At 35.3% G+C, this 19,435-nt stretch overlaps 1 protein-coding gene across 4 annotated transcripts; it reads left to right on the top strand.

Annotated features, from left to right (window-relative positions):
* Positions 1-472: 472 nt before the first annotated feature.
* On the top strand, positions 473-7,905 carry LOC127795672 (nucleosome assembly protein 1;4-like). Of its 4 annotated transcripts, none has more exons than XM_052327489.1 (12): positions 473-688; positions 782-825; positions 914-997; positions 5,321-5,413; positions 5,603-5,690; positions 5,845-5,906; positions 6,011-6,195; positions 6,276-6,453; positions 6,549-6,592; positions 6,908-7,106; positions 7,232-7,249; positions 7,365-7,905. In XM_052327489.1, exons 1-12 carry the CDS (start codon positions 619-621, stop codon positions 7,431-7,433), a joined length of 1,134 nt encoding a protein of 377 aa, XP_052183449.1. In that variant the 5' UTR covers positions 473-618; the 3' UTR covers positions 7,434-7,905. The 4 variants fall into 4 exon arrangements, with proteins under 4 accessions (XP_052183449.1, XP_052183447.1, XP_052183450.1 ...); XM_052327487.1 differs by having other exon boundaries at positions 474-688; positions 902-997; XM_052327488.1 differs by having other exon boundaries at positions 476-688; positions 902-997; positions 7,235-7,249.
* The last annotated feature ends 11,530 nt before the right edge of the window (positions 7,906-19,435 follow it).

Raw genomic sequence — 19,435 nt, forward strand, 5'->3', positions numbered from 1 at the left:
GACTAACAGATAACATTTCAAAGTTCAGTGACCAAACAGTAATAAAATACAAAATTGAATTATTATTGGTGTAATTAACCCTACCAAAACAATACACTTCTACCAAATAAGCATTTAATGCGGATATATACGTTGCTTGAAATCTTGATATTTATAATTTTATATTTATTCATGTCTATATATCTTCTATTATTACTTTTTACCGTTTCAGTTTAATTTAATTTCCAAATTCCGAATGCTCTGAAGAATAGAAAGAAAAATATATTCTTCCCATTTTCTCAAATTCTCAATCTGGCGAAGGCAAGCACCGGACATTACACTCGCCTCTTACAGCAGCCACGTGTCCCGGGTCCCGCTTCCAACTAAGATCCATCCACCCTGATTGGTTCGACTCACCTCGCTCTGATTTCCAGCAAGACACCGGCTACAGGTAATCTCACCCTCGGTTGCTATAAAAGCTTGGGAACCTCGTCTTTTAGGTCACGACGCGAGGGAGAAAGAGAGAGAGAAACCCTCGATCGTGCGTGATTTCTCTCGCCCCTTTCCCTCCCTTTCTCTCCAGCTTTATCTCGTTTCCTAGGGCTTTTCTCCGTCCAGCGAAATCATAAAATCCCTAGAATGAGTAGCAACGACAAGGACCAGATCGACGTGTCCGATCTCGGCGCCGCCCTCCCGGCCGCCGCCGCCGGTAACTTCTGGTCTTCTATTTGTTTCTGTTTGTATAATCCTGCTTGAGTTGAGTGAAGCCCTAATGCCTTGCGGGTTTCATTGTTGACTGTAGCTCTTAGTGCAGAGGATCGTGCCGGTCTCGTTAGTGCCCTAAAGGTTTGTTTCCACACTTTCTGGATGCCTCTGTGTTCTATGCTTTTGTTTTATTCTGGCGTGATTTGGATTTTTGCAGTATAAACTTCAGAATTTGGCTGGGCAGCACTCGGATGTTCTTGAGAGCTTGACGCCCAAGGTTCGGAAGCGGGTTGAGGTTCTGAGAGAGCTGCAGGTCCGATTTCAATCTCTAATAGTTACTGATAAGAGTGGGGAAGTGTTACTTTATTTGTTTTAGAAATGTAATCTGATTTTCTTTTCTGCATTATCAGTGTAGTTATATTCCACTGTGAAGACACGCTATTATCATTTTCCTGTCTGTGCACGATGCCATTGTTGTGACTTCTCATCTGCTTAAAAAGTTATGCTGGATTTGTGTGATGTAGCATTTGCATCCTTTGCCCCTGGATAGGTACTATAGCTCTTTGAGATGTTTGAATAGTTCTCTGCTGTCCATATATCTAAGATTTTTGTTCCACTAAAATCATCAGAGAGATATTTCTGTATTCATGATTCTTCTTTGCATATTCGTCTTATATGGAGTGTCAGCCTTTTTCTTTCTGGCTATTGTTTGCTCCAGATATTTGGTAACACTAAACTTTTGGACGTTAGAATTCATAGATGTTGCATTTCATGTGATCAGTGGAGTATCCTGTTATTTGAAGTATGTGAGTTTTATTTAACGGAGAGGAATAATAACCAGATGTCATTTTACCTTATATATATCTATATAAATAGAGAAAGCATACTCTATTTTTCTTAATGGAGTTGATCTTGAACTTGAACAACTATAAACTTGGTGGGAATCAATGCTGTTTTAATCCTTTTAATAGATCAGGCTGGTTTTACTTATAAATATTGATTTGTTAGGATCCATCTGTGGATTTTGGAATTAGCAGCAACCTTTGAAAATAGTTGGTACTGGAATATTACTTGTTGGTTCCTAGTTGTTAATGCAATACTTTCAAAAAATATTCACTTTTTGAGCAACCTATGACATTCTATGGTGATCAGTTGATAGTGTAGTGGTCATAATAGTTTGGATAGAAGAGTTTTGGTAGTTTTGTTTCATAAATTACGATGATTGATTTTATGACCTATTTCATGGTATTGGTAAACTTTTTCTTTCAAAAGAGAAGATAAGCCATATCTATTGCAAAAATGATCTGTGAAAAAAAAGAAAGAAAGAAATAAACATAAATGAAATGTGTTATTTGGTGCAAAAGGAACACTTCCCAAAGAATAAAAGAAAAAGAAGAGAGAGTGAGAGAGAGAGAGCCTGAATAGAAATGTCAAGAATGCATTTTCTATAATAACTAAGATGAGTGGACAAAATTAATAGATGTGAGCCATTCATTTCTTGGTGAGACAGAAATGGAAAAAGTTGTATGAGATCGTATTCTATGTAATTTCTGTTTGCATATGACATATGAAGTAGATGGTTCATGAAGCACTGTTGAAGGTTGGAGTAACTTAGAGAAGGATATACAGATAATTGAATTTTGTTTATATTTTTTAGTTAGTAATTTTTGTTTTCTTTATGATCAGATTGTTGTGGAAAATTGCTGTAGTTTTTTGGAAAATTACTCCATAGAAAATGGAAATTTAGAAAACTCTTTAAATACAAAAATTTTCTAGACAGAAACTGAAATTTCGAAACTTGGTTTTCCAAAATTTAATTAAATATGGAAAACTTATTTAGGAGTTTTCCAATTTTTCCTTACTAACTTGGAGATTTGGAAAACACGATTTTTCACGAATTTTTTCCAATTTTCTCTATTCCTCTAGCACTAGTTAACAAGTCCACAAAAGAAAAGCCTCTGTTTCTGTCTTTTTTGAACAAGTGTTCTAATTTTTTAGACTTGAAATTAGTGGTTTGCACTTCTCTAACATTTGTACATGTTTTCAAATTTTCTATGGAAATGAAAGCTTTTGATTTTATTGAAAATTGGAGATAGAAAACTGGAAAGCATTTTCCACAACTAAAGAGCCCCTTAGAATTTCACTGTAGAGTGATTGGAAAGAACTTTAAAATGACTGCAAAAATTCCCAACTATATTTTATTGATATGTCATTTGGCTTTAGGCCACAAGTCCTTTGATAAAAAAATAATTGACAGCAAATGGCCATATTTTGGCCCAAAAAACGTGGCTAAAATAGGTAAATGGAGACCAATCTAAACCACCGTTGTTTATCAGTATCTGGGTGTGTGTGGCTATTTTGCAGTGTGTTGATGACTTAGTGATTCCCCGTTCAGTATCTTTTTTCATTTTTCAATCTAAGGTTCTGAGGCACTCATTTTGTGTTCCTTTAACTGAAGTCCAATATCAAAAATAAATGTTTGATGACCGATTGCAAATTCCAAGAGATTGTACTCAAATGGTTAAACTTTTATTCAAATGCCTTTTTGTAGTCCAAGCCCTTTAGCCAATTTTGTTAATGGCTTTAAAGCATAAGGAATTTATCTATTCTTTTTTCTCCTCTGGCTATTTTCTAAGAATTTCAAAATCAATGGAAGCTTTGGAATTTGGAGTAGGATTCACCCTTGCAATGACCCTCCTCACATCTATTTGAAGGCTGAGGAGTTGACACTAATAGTAATTAGTATTATATCATGTATTGGTTTCTTCCTCTCCTTCAAACATTGTTACATGACTGCAAGTTTGCCACTTAATTCCATAGCAATGATGGAATAGTCGGTTACAGGTGTGTAGATTGTTGTTTGGTTCAGACCTGTGCCTAACCTGATCTGCTGGACCTGAAAATCCAATCAAGAAATGCTTATCAAGTTCAGCAAGGATTTATATGACAGTAGACTTCTACCATCTATTTTCATGGAATCCTCATTACAAAAAATTGTTTTCTGTTGTTTGGATGTTAAGCCAGAACCAAGCTGGGTCCCTTGTCTGCCACATTGTTTGCTAAAGTCTTAGCTTTTTTGCTGGCTTTTGTTTTTGTTATGGGCTTTCTTGCCCAAGGGGTCTGTGTCCACATTAAGGTAGAGAAATTGGGGATTTCTTACCCCATTGTATGGATAAATTCTGAAACTTTGATTCCTGATCCAGGGCAGAACAGGAAAGCTATACTTTTATTCTCCCTTTCTGACAATGAATATTCTTCAGCTACTACCCATTGTCTTTCTTTTGATTCTTTGCCACTGCTGGTGCTGCTGCTGCAAAATTCTCTTTACCCTTCTGGTTAAAAAAAAAAGTGTCAAATCATTTCCAATTTCAGGAAAGATGAAAATAAAAACATCTGTAAGGGTTTGGTAATTACTGGATCGAATCTAAATATTGAATAAGAAACCTTATATTCTCGTTGGGGGTTTAGTGGGAGTTTCTAATCTTGGACAAGCTTGGGTTGTTAAAGTTTCTAACGATTGGCTGGGACTGGCAGATCTCTTCTGCTAATATTTCTGGGATTTGGCTTTCATTCTTCTTTTCACGTTGTGATATGACCTTGTCCAATTTTTGTATAGGGTGGATAATGGATGAACTTCTATCAATCTTTTTTTCCCTGGATATGTAGAATTCTGTCTTTATATATAGTAGTGTCCAAAGTCATGTGTAAGTTATGTATTGGTCTATCTGCTTTGTTTGTTTGTTACTGGTATTTTCTTAATGTGTTATGTTCTGTGTTACTGGTTATGGTTTTTTATGATCACCATGTTTCTAGGAAAAAGAAAAATGGGATCACAGATCACAACACCAAAGCTTAACAGAATTTTAGTTCCCTGGACTGTAGCATTAGTTTTGTCCCGGTGAAGCTTATGGTAATTAGAGTATTTTGGTTGCAGGACTCTTTTTGAATGTTGACCTCTCTTTATGTTATTGTAGACATGAGCAATTGATTTCCATAGATTTTCTGCTTTTGAGGCAGATGGATGTGATGCTTTAGCATGCTATTCTTATGCATTGCTGTTAGCGGATATGGCAACCTAGTTATGGGAAGTCTTGAAGAAGAGATCATGCCTCTTTGGAAGTTTCTATAACCAGAATAGGATACTTCCTAATCTGGTCTTAGGAAAGTTTCCTAATGTTTGTGTATATTGTTTCCCTTTGTAAATATCTAGCTTTCCTTTCTTTGTATCTTCTTTGTTTCCTTTCTTGTATTCCTTCTCCCTCCATAAAAGAGGGCCGTGTACATCCTTTGATAATTAAGCAAAGAAGTATTTTTCTACAATTGCTTTATTGCATGCATGTGATTTAATTTGTAAACAGTGTAGTTAGCTTAGTCCACTCTGCTCTTGTCCCTAATGCTCGTGTCAGGCCAATTGCTGCAATACGATTCCTTTTTGGTAATGCCTGTTATTGATGATATATTTTGACACCTTGCATCATGCTATGGCCTTGGTTCTTGGAAATTTTAATACGGATTGGTATTGGTATTAATAAAAAGATATCATAGAATAGTTGTTGATAGTTTTAACATTATGGATTTTGTTGACTGTGTAACATGTGCTGTGGTCTGAGATGTTTTTTTTTTTCTAAGTTTGCAGAGTGAACATGATGAATTGGAGGCAAAATTTTTCGAGGAGAGAGCTGCCCTTGAAGCAAAATATCAGAAGCTTTATGAACCGATGTACACAAAGGTGAGGAAAATCATGTTTTTACTGTGTAGATTTGCTTACTGCATATTGGTACAGCATTTTTTGTGGTTGTCCCTTGAATGTTTTGGCCCCCCCGTTGGGTTCAAACATTTTACTTTCTGGTTGTTTTTTGTTGTCCACATGTATTCCCTGTTTATTTATTGATTTGTAATGTTTTTGCACGAGATGTAGAGATATGAGATTGTAAATGGTGTGGTAGAAGTTGAAGGAGTTACGAATGAGGCCACAATGGACCAAGAAGAGAATAAGGAAGCGGAAGGTGATTTGTTAATTTGGCAAATGCTGTATTCTTTTTTGACTTGATATTTCTCTGTGATGCAAAATTTGTCATAAGCCTGGCATAGTCTTTTATTTCTCAAGGGGAAAAAAAAAAAACTAAACTTAATGTTATTTTCCCTGAATTTCCAATGCAGAAAAAGGTGTTCCGAACTTTTGGCTCACTGCAATGAAGACCAATGAAGTATTGGTTGAGGAGGTAAGAGATAAGAAAATCCCAACTTCTCAATCACTTCTAGATCACCTGCCTCATGTTTTTAGGGAGCTTTGCCTGAATTATTGCCATTGTTTCCCTGGGTATAGATCTCAGAGCGTGATGAAGAGGCTCTCAAATACCTCAAAAATATCAAGTGGTGTAGGATTGATAATCCCAAGGGTTTTAAGCTTGAGTTCTTCTTTGATCCCAACCCATTTTTCAAGAACAATGTTCTCACGAAAACATATCACATGATTGATGATGATGAGCCAATTTTAGAAAAAGCAATAGGGTAAGTTATTTTTTCCCCGGTCAGTTTTATAGAGTTTTAGCCTTTATTAAAGCTCATAATATGCTTGCTACCTTGAGCAGAACAGAGATTGAATGGTATCCTGGTAAATGCTTGACTCAAAAGATCCTTAAGAAGAAGCCCAAGAAGGGGTCTAAAAATGCAAAGCCTATCACGAAGACTGAAAATTGTGAAAGTTTCTTCAATTTCTTCAATCCTCCCCAGGTTCCTGATGATGATGATGAAATTGATGAAGATTCTGTAAGTTAACACAAATTTTAAGTGTACTGATGTACTTGTCTTTAGAATAATATTCTGGGCTCCCCCTCTGATACACGCATGCAATGCATCAACAGGCAGAAGAACTCCAGAACCAAATGGAGCAAGATTATGACATTGGGTGAGTTGCCAGATCCCGTCTTGTGCGTTTTGGTGTACAAGGATTGTGTCATCTTAATTCATAAGAGTTTATTTTATTTACCTTTTGAGAATTGATAATTGAGGTGAAGTGTCTGAGAACATTTCTATTGGAACATTATACTTGTGTCAGAGGTCTGAGGAATCACCCCTTGATATTACTCCTGGAGAGTTGAGATGGGGAAATTTGCAATATATTATTTCTTTGTATTTGAAGAATCAGTTGACCATGTCTACATTCATGCATTTATGTATAAGATTCTGAATCCACTCCCCCTGAGGGTGTTGTTGCATGCAGGTCAACCATTCGGGACAAGATTATTCCCCATGCAGTCTCATGGTTTACAGGGGAGGCTGTTCACGCTGATGAGTTTGAAGACATGGAGGATGATGATGAGGATGATGAAGATGAAGATGAAGACGAGGATGATGATGAGGATGATGAGGACGACGAAGATGAAGATGAAGATGAAGAGAAAAGCAAAACCAGGAAGAAGGTAGGAGCTAAAGACCTATAAACAAACTTAAAGCCGCACCCCTTTCTGATCTTATTTTTTGATTGAGTTTCTGAACATACTGACTTATTCCCATTTTTCACTCCACATTGGTGGATATTTTCTAGCAGTCATCTGGAGCAAAGGTGAGATTATATATCCATGTAGTGTGTTGTTTTTACTTATATACAAAACCTGAGCAGTTTACTGGGAGGGCTGCACTTGTGGATTGACTAAGTGGGGTTTTGTTGGAAATTACAGAAGAGCGTTAGAAGTCACGCTGCGGAAGGCCAACAGGGTGAGCGTCCACCGGAATGCAAGCAACAATAGGTATGTAGCACCAGATCTGCAGATGGGCATTGCAAGGAATGCAAATATGGTTGGGGGAGATGCTGTTGTCCTTGGCCGGATGAGAGCTTTTTTGGTTTATTACTATCATTCGTCCTTGGTCCGTTAGGTGTCATCATTGTCTTTTTCATTGTAGTTTTATTTGTTCAGTTTTGTATGGTTTCATTGCGAGGGAGATTGTTATAATTTTATTGGGCTTGGAAGGGATTTCTGGAGGGGTAGGTGTCGCCAAGTTTTCCGTGAAGCTAGTGAATAAGCATAAATACGGGTGCTTGATTTGCGGTGATGTTAAAAGAAGTTAATTTCTTTGATACATTTGGGTGAAAAGCTCAGTTATATTTTGGTAGGAAGGAAGCACACAACCAGGAAAGAATGGGAGAATGAATTGAGAAGGAATTGGCAAATTGACTTTGGAATTTTCTCTGTTTGGGAAGTGATTATTTTTTGCAGACAATTATTGGTGTGTGTGTGTGTTTATTTGGATTTTGAAAGTCAATTCTCTGTCAAAGCATTGCATCATGAAGGCAGTGTGCGTGTGTTTGGATTTTGAAAATCAATTCTGTGTCAAAGCATTGCATCATGAAGGCAGTAGTAGTGGGCATATAGTAGACTGTAATTGAATGGATATTCACTGAGCCGTGCAAGAAGCATCGGATTATGCCCAAAGACAATCAAGAACTGCTACTACAAAAAATTTAGAGAATTCTTCCGAGTTGTATTGGAATGACAAAAGTTAAGAAAAATTATTTATAAGGATGAATCGGTGTATGTAATTTTTCAAGTTATTCAAAGAGCCAAAGTCGCAGATTCAGTTGAGGGGGGCATCGTTAATGCTCCAGGCACTGAAACCTGGAGTCTGACGGGCACGTCCATGGTTGAAGGCGTGCGTACAAGCGTGCGGCATTGCCAATGGCCGATGTGTTTCAGTGATGCACGCCTTTCCTTCTCCACCAAAGCTCTTCACTATACTATGATCAATCTGTCTTTGCGCCAGAAGACAATCAGTACTCCTGGTTGCAATCCCTGCAGGAAAATTTTATGTAACCAGAAGGTGTAATTAAAAATACCTGTAAAGGTGTCGCCTTTTGACTTGGGCAATTGCCTCTCTTTTATTTTATTTTATTTTTATCTACTTTTTGACTTTCATATAAATTTTAAATATTTCACAATAAACAAAAAAAAATTAAGAACCATGTACCAACAAGATTGGGATTATCAGCGAAAGAGAGAAACCCAATGCATGCACTGTTGGGTCTTGACCACCCAAAATCGGAATTTGGGTTTGAACTCAAATTTGGTTTGTATTTAAGATAAAAGAGAGGAGTGGGGTGCATGGGGGGAGAGAGAGATTGAAATTCAACTTGCGCAATGGTGGGGTCTGATCACCTAAATCAGGATGAGGTAAATTTTTGGGTTTAAATTCAAATTTGAGAGAGAGAGAGAGAGACTCAATCTATGTAGTAGTGGATACTAACCACCAGATGGGGGAACTGGGTAAATTAATGGGTTCAAACATTGGATTAGAATTTGGGTTTTTGAAGAAAAACTTCCTGATTGCATTGGTCTTTTTCATCCTTCTCGACCTCCAATTTATTGTAATGCCATCATCTTGTCTTGTTGTCATCTGTAGCACCATCCTTCAGTCTCATTGTCTTATCTTCTTCCATCAAGACCACTAGCGAGCGCAGATTCTAATCTATGGTACTTACGCCAAAGGGTGGGTTCGACATGATCGAACCTACCAAATACATAGAAGATCATCGCTGATGAAAAACGTACTTCGTTTCCAATAATAATCAGAACCATTGTTGGAGAATAATTGTTGTGATTATTGTAACTATTCAAAATTTCTGGATTTTAACGTAAGAAAGACATGAAGATCATGTAAAGACCACCGTATAACTGGTTGAAGAGGTCACAAGTTACAAAAATCAAGGGCTCAGATCTGTTTACTAGCTCCCATACAATAATGCAAGATCGATGTTGAGAGAACAAAAAGATATTAATTAATTATATAAAATATTGATACTTTTAGAGTACCATAACCGTTTCCCTACCCTAATCTTTACATATGAAAAGACATTATAAGTTGACAATGAGAAAATAAAAAAGAGAACTCTTGAAATGGTAAAAGGGTTGCCTACTCCAATTGTGGAAGTTAGGTTCAAACCAAGATCATGTTGATTGAGACTTGGGAGGATAAATGTATTCATCATCATCATCCTCCTTACTTCAACTTACAATACAAAAATGGCAGGTAGGACCAACTCACATGTCACAAAGAGTAATTACTAACACCATAGTTTTATTCAATTTTTTAACAAATATATATACATATATGTACATATCATCCTGGACATGGTGGCTATATGTTCACTGTCCCAAGACGCAATGGCCCTTTCACTACTTTAGAGCTGAGAGAGAGAGAGAGAGAGAGGGGGGGGGGGGGGGGGGGGGGGGGGGGTTCGGTGCACGTTATAAGCAGCTTACACTGATTTGGGCGACCTAATTTGTAAACCCTAAAGAACACAGCCGTATATTCCATGGAGGAGTCCTTGGAAGCCAGGACCTTCAACCCAAAAGGTCCCACACCCCACCCGAAGCATCATTAATGGCTGCTGCACATCAATGATTCAATTGTGGGTTCGTCCAACTTGCGTCCTTCATCGCCTCTGCTTTGTTTCCCAAGTCTTCTTCCACTTCAAATGACACCTCCATCGGGGCCTACCCAGGCAGAGGTCGGGTCTCGAAACGAGCTCTAATTGGTTTGGTTCTTAATTTGTGGTGGGTTCTATGACTTGGATTACGGGCCAATTTGAGCCCCTCTACAAGGTACGGGTCCTAAAGGTTTCTGGGCATTACGGCTAGGGTTTGACCTTGGCCACTTTGTGGGTCAATCCCCGTGTAGAGCATGGCCAGGAAGAAGGGTGGCTGCAGAGGCTGACCAGCAGCAGAGTCGACCAAACTAATATGGGATCTTAGACCACAAAATTTGTGAAAACCATCTTAAAGCCAAAAAAATACCCGCACAAAAACACTTAAAAAGTTTCAAAAACAACAAATCAAGAAGTTAAAGTTGAAGAAGAAACTTTCTGCCACAGCGGTGATACTAGCAATGTGACCTTCAAAACAGCGGTGCCATTATTTGGTGTCTCGGCTAGGATGCATTTGCGACTGCAAACTCATTGGTGGAGAGGCTGCTTCACTGCCAAGAGTGTTCATAGCTAGCCCAACAATCACAATATAATAACCCAGATCATAGATAGTAGATGCGGAAGTGAAGTTTAAAGATTGAAGCATGTAGTGACTGTTGAATCACCCGTGAGAGAAAGAGATAAGGGGGAAAGAGGGAAAATTTGGGAAGAGAAAGTGAGTTTTATGGGATTACGGAAAGGATTATGCTACATGAACTAACGGCTAGACAAACGGGTGGACAACTCTAAATTATCGCGATATTTTGAAGTCAAATTATCGTGATAATTTGAAAGTAAAATAATTTGAATCCCCGCCCACTTATTCCCCCCCATTTTCTCTCTCTCTCTCTCTCTTCGAATGACCCAGTTTGTTCGTCTCACTCTCTCCACCAAAAATCTCTCTATGTATCTCCACCACTTGAAAACCTCTGGCATAACGTCGCGATGCTACTGCCGTCTGTCCTCACCAATAAGATGGTCCCATTCACATGCCCCAAATTTGGAGAAGTTGAAGGTTTAGAAGCGATTTTGACTTCTAACGTCTCTTGAGTTCAAACGCTTCCTGGTAAATTTTTCAGGAAAATTTTAAAGTCCAGAGGAGAAAAGTAAGGGATGAGGAAGATTTACTCGAGATTAACTTGAAAAATGTTGTTCATAGAGTCGAACAACCTCAAAATTCCACCAAGGAACCTAGTTTCGCAATACTAAATTCAAAATCGATGTTAGAACAGAAGCCGGAGTTGTTTGCAGACAGATCTAATCTTGCTTGTTCTGAGCATCTCTATCTCAAAAAAATTATCAGATTACTCTACATTTTTTTATCTCTAGTCAGAGATATTTTAGGGAAGGTCAAAATCAATAATGTCCAATTCTGGAAGCAAGTTTTCATAACGATTAACAATATACAAAAATGCTACGAATTGAATATTTCAATGGGTTTATTTGGGTTGTTCTTGTGCTGCTGCTATTGATGATGATGATGGATGGTTCCTTTTAATCTTTATTTTTTTTTAATGAGTTTATTATATAAGTTGTATATAAAATCTCTATGAAAGTTAGAATTACTAAGTTTTATCAAGATATATTCATACTAAGTTGTATATAAAATCGCTGCAATGATGACGAACGGCAAGAAACAATGAACATGGATAAGAAAGGAGAAGCCGCAGACGAGAAAGAAAGAGAGAGAGAGAAAATGAGATGGAGACGAAGGTAGTGGATGGAATGGCGGAGGCAGACAGTGATGGAAGCTGTAATAGAGGTGAACGACGATAAGAACCATTGATGGCGAAGGCTTCAATGGTGGCAAATGTGATGGAGGCAATGGCGAATACGACTGCGTCGAAGACGAATGGTGACCATAAGAAGTGTAGCAAATGAGAGAGATGAGGGAAGGAAAAATAGAGAGAGAAGAAGAAAAAATTAGGTGGCCAAAGATGGATGACAGAACACGGCGAGGGAGAGAAAGAGAGAAAAAATAGTTGAGGAAGAAGAACTTGAGTATTCAATTTAAGCTGAAAAGTTAAGAGGATATTTATAATTTAAGTTGAGGATACATATGTAATTTAGTTGTAGTTGTCCACCCATTTGTCGGGCTATTAGTTCGTGTAACATAATTCTTATGAAAATTAGGATTTAGAAGAGCAACGGTAATAAATTAGAAATAGAGAAAAAAAGATAAAAAAAATATATATATATTATTAAAATATATATATATTACAAAATTTTAGAATTAGCGACCTAATTTTGGGAGCTTATGCTCCCGCATATTGGCTTCACTGTTGGGCCAGCACTGACCGGCAGCCATTAATGTCACGCTCGAAGCTGAGACGGCTGTCGGCGGCGGGTGGTGGGGTTTCCAGTTCACAAGATCTAGCGATGTTGAATGGGCCCAAACTATGTTCCCCCGGTCTGCATCGTACGGGTTGTACTGGTAGAAAGAACAAATGCTATGTCCCTTCGTATATCATTGGCCCTAATATAAGTCACATTGAATTAAGAATAACCCAATGGATGACACCTTCTGCCAGAAACTCATTTTGTAAAAATTCAAAAATCCAGAAATCTTCAAATGGAAACCCACAAAACCCTCTTCTTCTGAGGCCTTTAGAGAGAAAGAGACCAACCCACTTGAAATCGCTGGCCACTGCAAAAATTTCCAAAGTGGGAGAAATAGCGAGAGGAAATTAATTTTTTTTCAAAAACACACTACCGGATCAAAAAATACCTAATTGTTGATAGAGATTTTGATGGATATGAATATTGTTGGGAATAATCTTCTATCGGCACAGTCCATGAAAGCTATTGATTCTCTCAAGGAATTATACTTGGCCTTGTTGATAACAAACGTAGTCACTTACAATACACAGTGTCTTAATAATCATAGCAGATAGAGATAATAATGTTGATTTTTTTATATTTTAAATTATTTCTTTTCTTATAGTGCATATTATATATAAATTCTTCTAATATATAATGCTGCTATGAAAATTCTTGTGACTTTGCTTAGCTTCCAGCATTGCAAAGGGATAAGCTATTAATTTCATATATATGAAAAGGACCTCGCTATTTGGATAGAATGTATCAGATAGAATTGTCATTTTTTGTCATTTTAATTATTGATATTAGGATAATTATGTCATTTAACATTTTATTTACCAACAATACCCTCTCTATTCACAATTCAAAATTCCATTCTCTTTCTTGTTAAATTTAAATTTTAGTCTCTCACCTCATTTAATGAATTTTTAGAATTCCAAGAGTCACAATGGCTTTAAATACGGATTATTCTACTTTGCTCGAATTAATTGACGCACGAAATCACTAAAGACATCAAATAAGCCCCAATTTCTGACGGATTGCATAAATTGGCCGACTGCATCTAAATGCAATCAGCCAAATGCAGTGCTGGCAAACTGCATCTCCCCAATCGCCTGCAGTGCTGGCGGGCTGCATCCAGAGCTGGTCCTGGGTTTTTGGAGGCCCTGGGCAAATTTTTTAAGTGTGCCCTATTATACAAATTAAATAAAAAAAATAAAAATTATTAATTAATTAATTTTATTAAAATTATAAAAATTTACAAAAAATAATTTGGGACGTCATTAAAACCTTATTTAGAGAAAATCTAATAGGATAAAATCCCAAATGAAGGAAAAATAATACCTTGCATTGTAAATATTGTATTAAAAAATGAAAACAACATATTTGAGTCTACATACTACATCTCGAATCTCCATAAGCATTTCTTAATTTGATCAATCTTCCTTTCATCTAAGGTTGTCAAAAAATATTCAAAAACCGGTAAACTGGACCAAACCGGACCGAACCATGCCTTTTGAATTGGTTATATGGTTCAATGGTTAGGTTATGGTTTTAAAAAATTAAGAATCAATATATTTAGTTTAGTTACTATTTTTTTTTTTTCAAACCATGGTTCGAACCAAACCGAAACCGATATTATACTTATATATATTATAATTTTTTGAGTATATATATATATACATATGCATAAATAGTATCACTTCTTAAGAAACTAGCGAGATTCATTAACTCTTTTATTTCTAACATTTTATGCGCTATTGCTATACTAAATGGTCGATGTAATCTCATTTGATAAGATAGTATATGAATTATTTTGTTCTACTTTTACTTCAAAACTTGAAGCATTAATGAAGTTATGGGTTTATTTTAATTAACAAATTTGTTTGTAATTTAATATTTTGCAAAAATATTTAGAAGTTAAATATTGATTGGATAGAACCGAAATCAAAGTTATTTAGAAGTTAATATTTTGCAAAAATATTTAAAATATTTAGAAGTTAAATGTTGACGGATTAGTCATGGCTTGGTTTTATATATGTAATGGTTTGCTTATGGTTCTTATTTTTTCGGAACCTTTAAAAATGATTCGGTTACTAGATTCTTATAGAATCGGACCAATCCGAACCATTGATACCCCTACTTTTATCCTCCACAATTAATCGAAGTAAAAACAATTATCACATATACCAACAAAATAAAAATAGCAATGAAATCTTCTTTTGACAGGGTACAAGTGACAGCTTCTTTTGTTAATTTTTTTTTTTAATTTTTTATACACATATATACATAAGTTTTAAAAAAAAAAAATGTGCCCCCTCACTTATGGGCCCTGGGCTGTGGCCCTGGCTGCATCTAAGATGCAACACACTGGGCTGGTGGATTACATTTTAGATGCAGTCCCCAGCCAACATAGCTGGCGGACTGCATCTTAGATGCAGTCCCCAGCCGTCTGCAGTGCCGCCGAGGACTGCATATGCAGCCCGCTGGGCTGGTGGACTGCATCTTAGATGCAGGCCCCAGCCTGCATAGCTCGCGAACTGCATCTAAGATGCAGCCCGCCAGTCGCCTATAGTGTCGGAGGGCGCGGACTGCATCTAAGATGTAGTCCGCCAATAGCGAACTTCATGAATGAAATAAAATAAAAGTTTGTAATACAAAAAGAATAAAAATTTGTAATATAATATAAATGAAGTACGTCCGTTCAATTCGAGATAATGCGGCAATTTTAAGATGAGAATATTTTTATCATTTGATATCTTTAGTCATCCGTGCGTCAATCAATTCGGACAAAATAAAATAATCCATGAATGAAATAAAATAGAAGGAGAATGCAAAGAGAATATATTGATTGCAACCAATGGTGTACTGTCATCTAAGGGTCATGATTGTCATTATTCATTTTCATAACTAATTTTGTTTGCTTTGAAAATCTGCAGTTTTAATGTATTGGGCAGTAATTTTAGGTGGGGAAGCATATGAATGAAAAGTTAGAATTTTTATAAGGTTAAAATTGTCTTTTTGTTTTGTTTAATATAATTAAAATATTATAAAATAATATAAAACAATCATTAAATGCCTTTCTGTCTGGATAGATTCTATCCAAATAGATTTATCGTATATGAAAATGCATTATTAGGAGTTTTGACTTCCAAGTTACCACCATTGTTTGGCGGATTTGTGGATTTTATCACCAAATAATTATGATAGAATTGAATGCAATTGAAGCTACTAGTTGGGTAATAACATTTAAATGTAATAATTATGATAGAATTGAATGCAATTGAAGAAGAAATTGGAACTAGTTGGGTATTAACATTTAAATGTAGTAACTTGGAAGTCAAAACTCCTAATAATGTAATTTCATATATATGAAATTAATAGCTTATCCCTTTGTAGTGCTGGAAGCTAAGCAAAGTCACAAGGATTTTCATAGCATCATTATATATTAGAAGACTTCCCAATCCTCTAGCATATATTCTTCCATCTCTCTTAAATTAATCTGCTATTAAAAAAAAAAAAAACGTGGAATGTAAAAAAAATTAATATTATTACCTCTGCTTATCATGATTATCAAGATACTGTGTATTGTAAGTGACTGCATTGCTATCAAGAAGACCAATCTCCTTGAGCAAGGAGTATAATTCCTTGCGGAGAGAATCAATAGCTTTCAACCAAACCAACCCTTAGTTTGAATCGAACAAAATTGACAATTTCAATCAATTCAATTCGATTATTTCAATTAAATCGAAATTTTGCTCACCCCAATTGTCAACGATATAAAAAATTATGAAAATGAAAACAAATGGGCAATGTGATATGTACATGTACATATGATTGATATGTATATCATATGATGAAAATAAGTATATCACATGCATATTTATAGATTTATTTATTTATTATCTCATTTCTTTCTTTCTTTCTTCCAACATTTATTATAAGAAAACATCTTATAGACAAATGGTAATCTATTAAGGAGGTCCTTAGCAACTTATAAGTTCGTAGGAGTAATCCCTCATCAATAGATCATCGATGTAAAATTTAGTCATCACAAACTTCCATCCTTTAACACCTAATGTCTTTACTATCTTTGCTGATGTTCGATGCCTTTGCCTTGAACAATAGATCTCGTAAAAATAACCAAATCAACAAAAATTAAAATACAAGAACAAAACCAAATGAAAAATATCTACAAACAGTAAAAGAAGACCAAGAACAGACCCAGAAAATAACCTATGCAACTAGTAAAAAGATCAAGCAATCACATGAAAGATACAGGGATTTACATGTTCCGATTCAAATCAAATCATACTCAAGGCAAGAGTTAGAACCCCTAGTCAATTCGCTATATATCGGGGCCATCGGTACAACGACTACAAAATTTGCACAAAGCTTTCAACATAATACACGCTCTATAAACCCAGAGCATCCCAACTCTCAATCCTTACTTTCTCTCCCATTTACAGTGATATACACAAAGAAGAGAAACGTACCTAGAGTTTCAAAGAGAAAACGCATCAAAATCACAAAAGCTCGTTATATCGATTTTTTCAATTTTTTGCTTTATATACATAGGCCAAGGGACATAAATAGAATTAACATATAAGATAAAAATGCACGGGCTTGAGCTTGTTGGGATGCAAACACCAACGACCCAACCCAACTTATCTATATCAAGACCCAATAATTTATTAAGTCACAACTTAACAATGTTAAAAATCTCATATTAATCAATTTGACCCAACCTAAATTCTAAACACTTTCATGGCTCACTCTCATATTACTTCTAACACTAGAAATTTTCATATAAAGTGCTAGTTAAAGGTGACCTATGGGTGTATGACACAAAATTTTATACCTAGAACTATCCCAATGGACCACTGATATATAATTGAGTTGTGACAAACCTATTTTCTTTAATACTTTTAAGTTTTTGTCAAGTTAAAGTCTCATATCAATCAGATTTGAAACACTTATCACATCTCACACCCACATAGTAGCAATCTTGGGTGGGCTCCAAAATCACTTTTAACACCACGAATCTTTAATCAAAAATATTAGTTAAAAATAATCCAACACCTTTCTAATAAATTATCAATATGACATTATTTCGTCACCCGATTGCATATATATATATATATATATAAAGCAAAGAAAAAATTACTCACTTAAGAGGGTGTTTGGCTTATCGATTTAATCACTTATAAATTACTAAATTAACTTACAAGTTATGTAACTTATTTTTTTATGCATTTGACAACATTTAAGAGCTTAATCACTACTAAACTTATAAGTTATTTTACCATCGTTTGAGATAAGCTATCCCCTACCTTTTTGTATTGATTGAGTAAATAACAAATTTGTCCTCACACAACTTTCTAATTTTCAATCTACCCATCTCTTTCATCTAATTGCTTCTCTTTTGTTGCCTCCCTCCAACTACTCCTCATCGTTGCTACCTCCCTCCAACTTTGGCCGTCACCTCTAGCTTCCATCACAACCTCTTCCATGTCCACTGCTGTTGTTTACTACCTGCACCTCCTCCATTGTCCACTGAATCCTCTTCCATTAGCCGCCTCTCTCTCTCTCTATATATATATGTATGTGTGTCTGTAATAGATATACTTAACATATATATATATTGTATTAATATATTTTTTAATAATTATATATAATTTACCAACGTGTAATCGTAACAATTTTATTAGTTAGACATCAATTTATAATTTATTTTTATTAAAAATAAATATTTTTATAAATTTTATTTATATTATTCAATAACATGTTTATTTTAGTATTTTTTGACAAGTTCTATAGTTTATCAATTTTTTCAAATAAAATACATAATTATTTAACTGACAGCTTAAAATACATTTATTCCAACAAATTATCAACCTAAATATTACTCAATTTTTAATCTTTACCCAACTTAAAAACAAAAAAGAAAAAAAGCTTATAAACCCTTTATAAAAACCGGTGTACACCCTCTAAGTATACTATATATGACAAAATAATATTTCAAAAATAAGTTGCAGTCGCACATACTGACATTAAGGGACAGACATTATTTAGCCCATTAACCAATTGGCCTCCTAATTTACAGTAATGTTTGAAAAATCAAAAACAACAGACAGACAGACAGTGGCGGCTTTTGAATATTTGCCCATCTGCTTTGATTGTTCACTGTAGATTTCAAAGAAACAAATTCACCAAAAACATGTGGTCAAATATTATTATTTGACCCGATATTCTGTATTAATGTATTATATTCCTCCCACTAAATAATATGATTGGATTAGTGTTCGATTGTCTCTCTCTCGAAGTGTAATTATCTATTAGTATAATTTTCATTAGGTGGTCCTATTTATCTGAGAAATATCTTTTAAATTATTAGGTAATTTTCTTCTAAGAAAATGTTATTAGTATACCTTTGTGTACACTTTGGGCTACATAAAGGTGTATCAATAACAAAAAAACCCTTCATGAGGCAATAGATGCGCTTGATGCGCAAAATATTTTAGTCATAATACCCCCTTATGTAGTCCAAGATGTACAACCAATGGTTGTACATCTAGTATGATTATTTCTCCTGTAGTATTTATCCACTAGATAAAGAGTGATAATTGTCTTTCAAATTGAATCAAACTAATTTGATGGGATTAGTTTGAATGAAAATAGATATTAATTAGTCTATAAACAGAGAGTTCTTTTATTAAAAAAATAACAGTCATACCGACAGTGAAAGCAGTTTGAATCCCCAATCAAGTCTAAATATGAGGGCATACACCATCATTATGCATTTAACTGATTGATTGAAAGCATCAAACTCAATTGTAATTTAGATTTTTAATACAAATAATGATTAGAGGTAAGTGCGTTTTATTTAATTTTTTAACACAAAGAACATAAGAAACGGGACGCAACAATTAAAACACCTATCTTCAACTCAGTGGCGGAGACAAGAAAGAA

The sequence above is a fragment of the Diospyros lotus genome, chromosome 2 (genome assembly GCF_014633365.1).
Source record: "Diospyros lotus cultivar Yz01 chromosome 2, ASM1463336v1, whole genome shotgun sequence".
Classification (NCBI taxonomy): Eukaryota; Viridiplantae; Streptophyta; class Magnoliopsida; order Ericales; family Ebenaceae; genus Diospyros; species Diospyros lotus.

Coding starts and splice junctions, on each gene's coding strand:
- LOC127795672 (XM_052327487.1), top strand. CDS start 619: ATGAGTAGCAACGACAAGGACCAGATCGACGTGTCCGATCTCGGCGCC. Junction 6,454..6,548: donor ATGAAATTGATGAAGATTCT/GTAAGTTAACAC, acceptor ATGCATCAACAG/GCAGAAGAACTCCAGAACCA. Junction 6,593..6,907: donor GAGCAAGATTATGACATTGG/GTGAGTTGCCAG, acceptor TGTTGCATGCAG/GTCAACCATTCGGGACAAGA.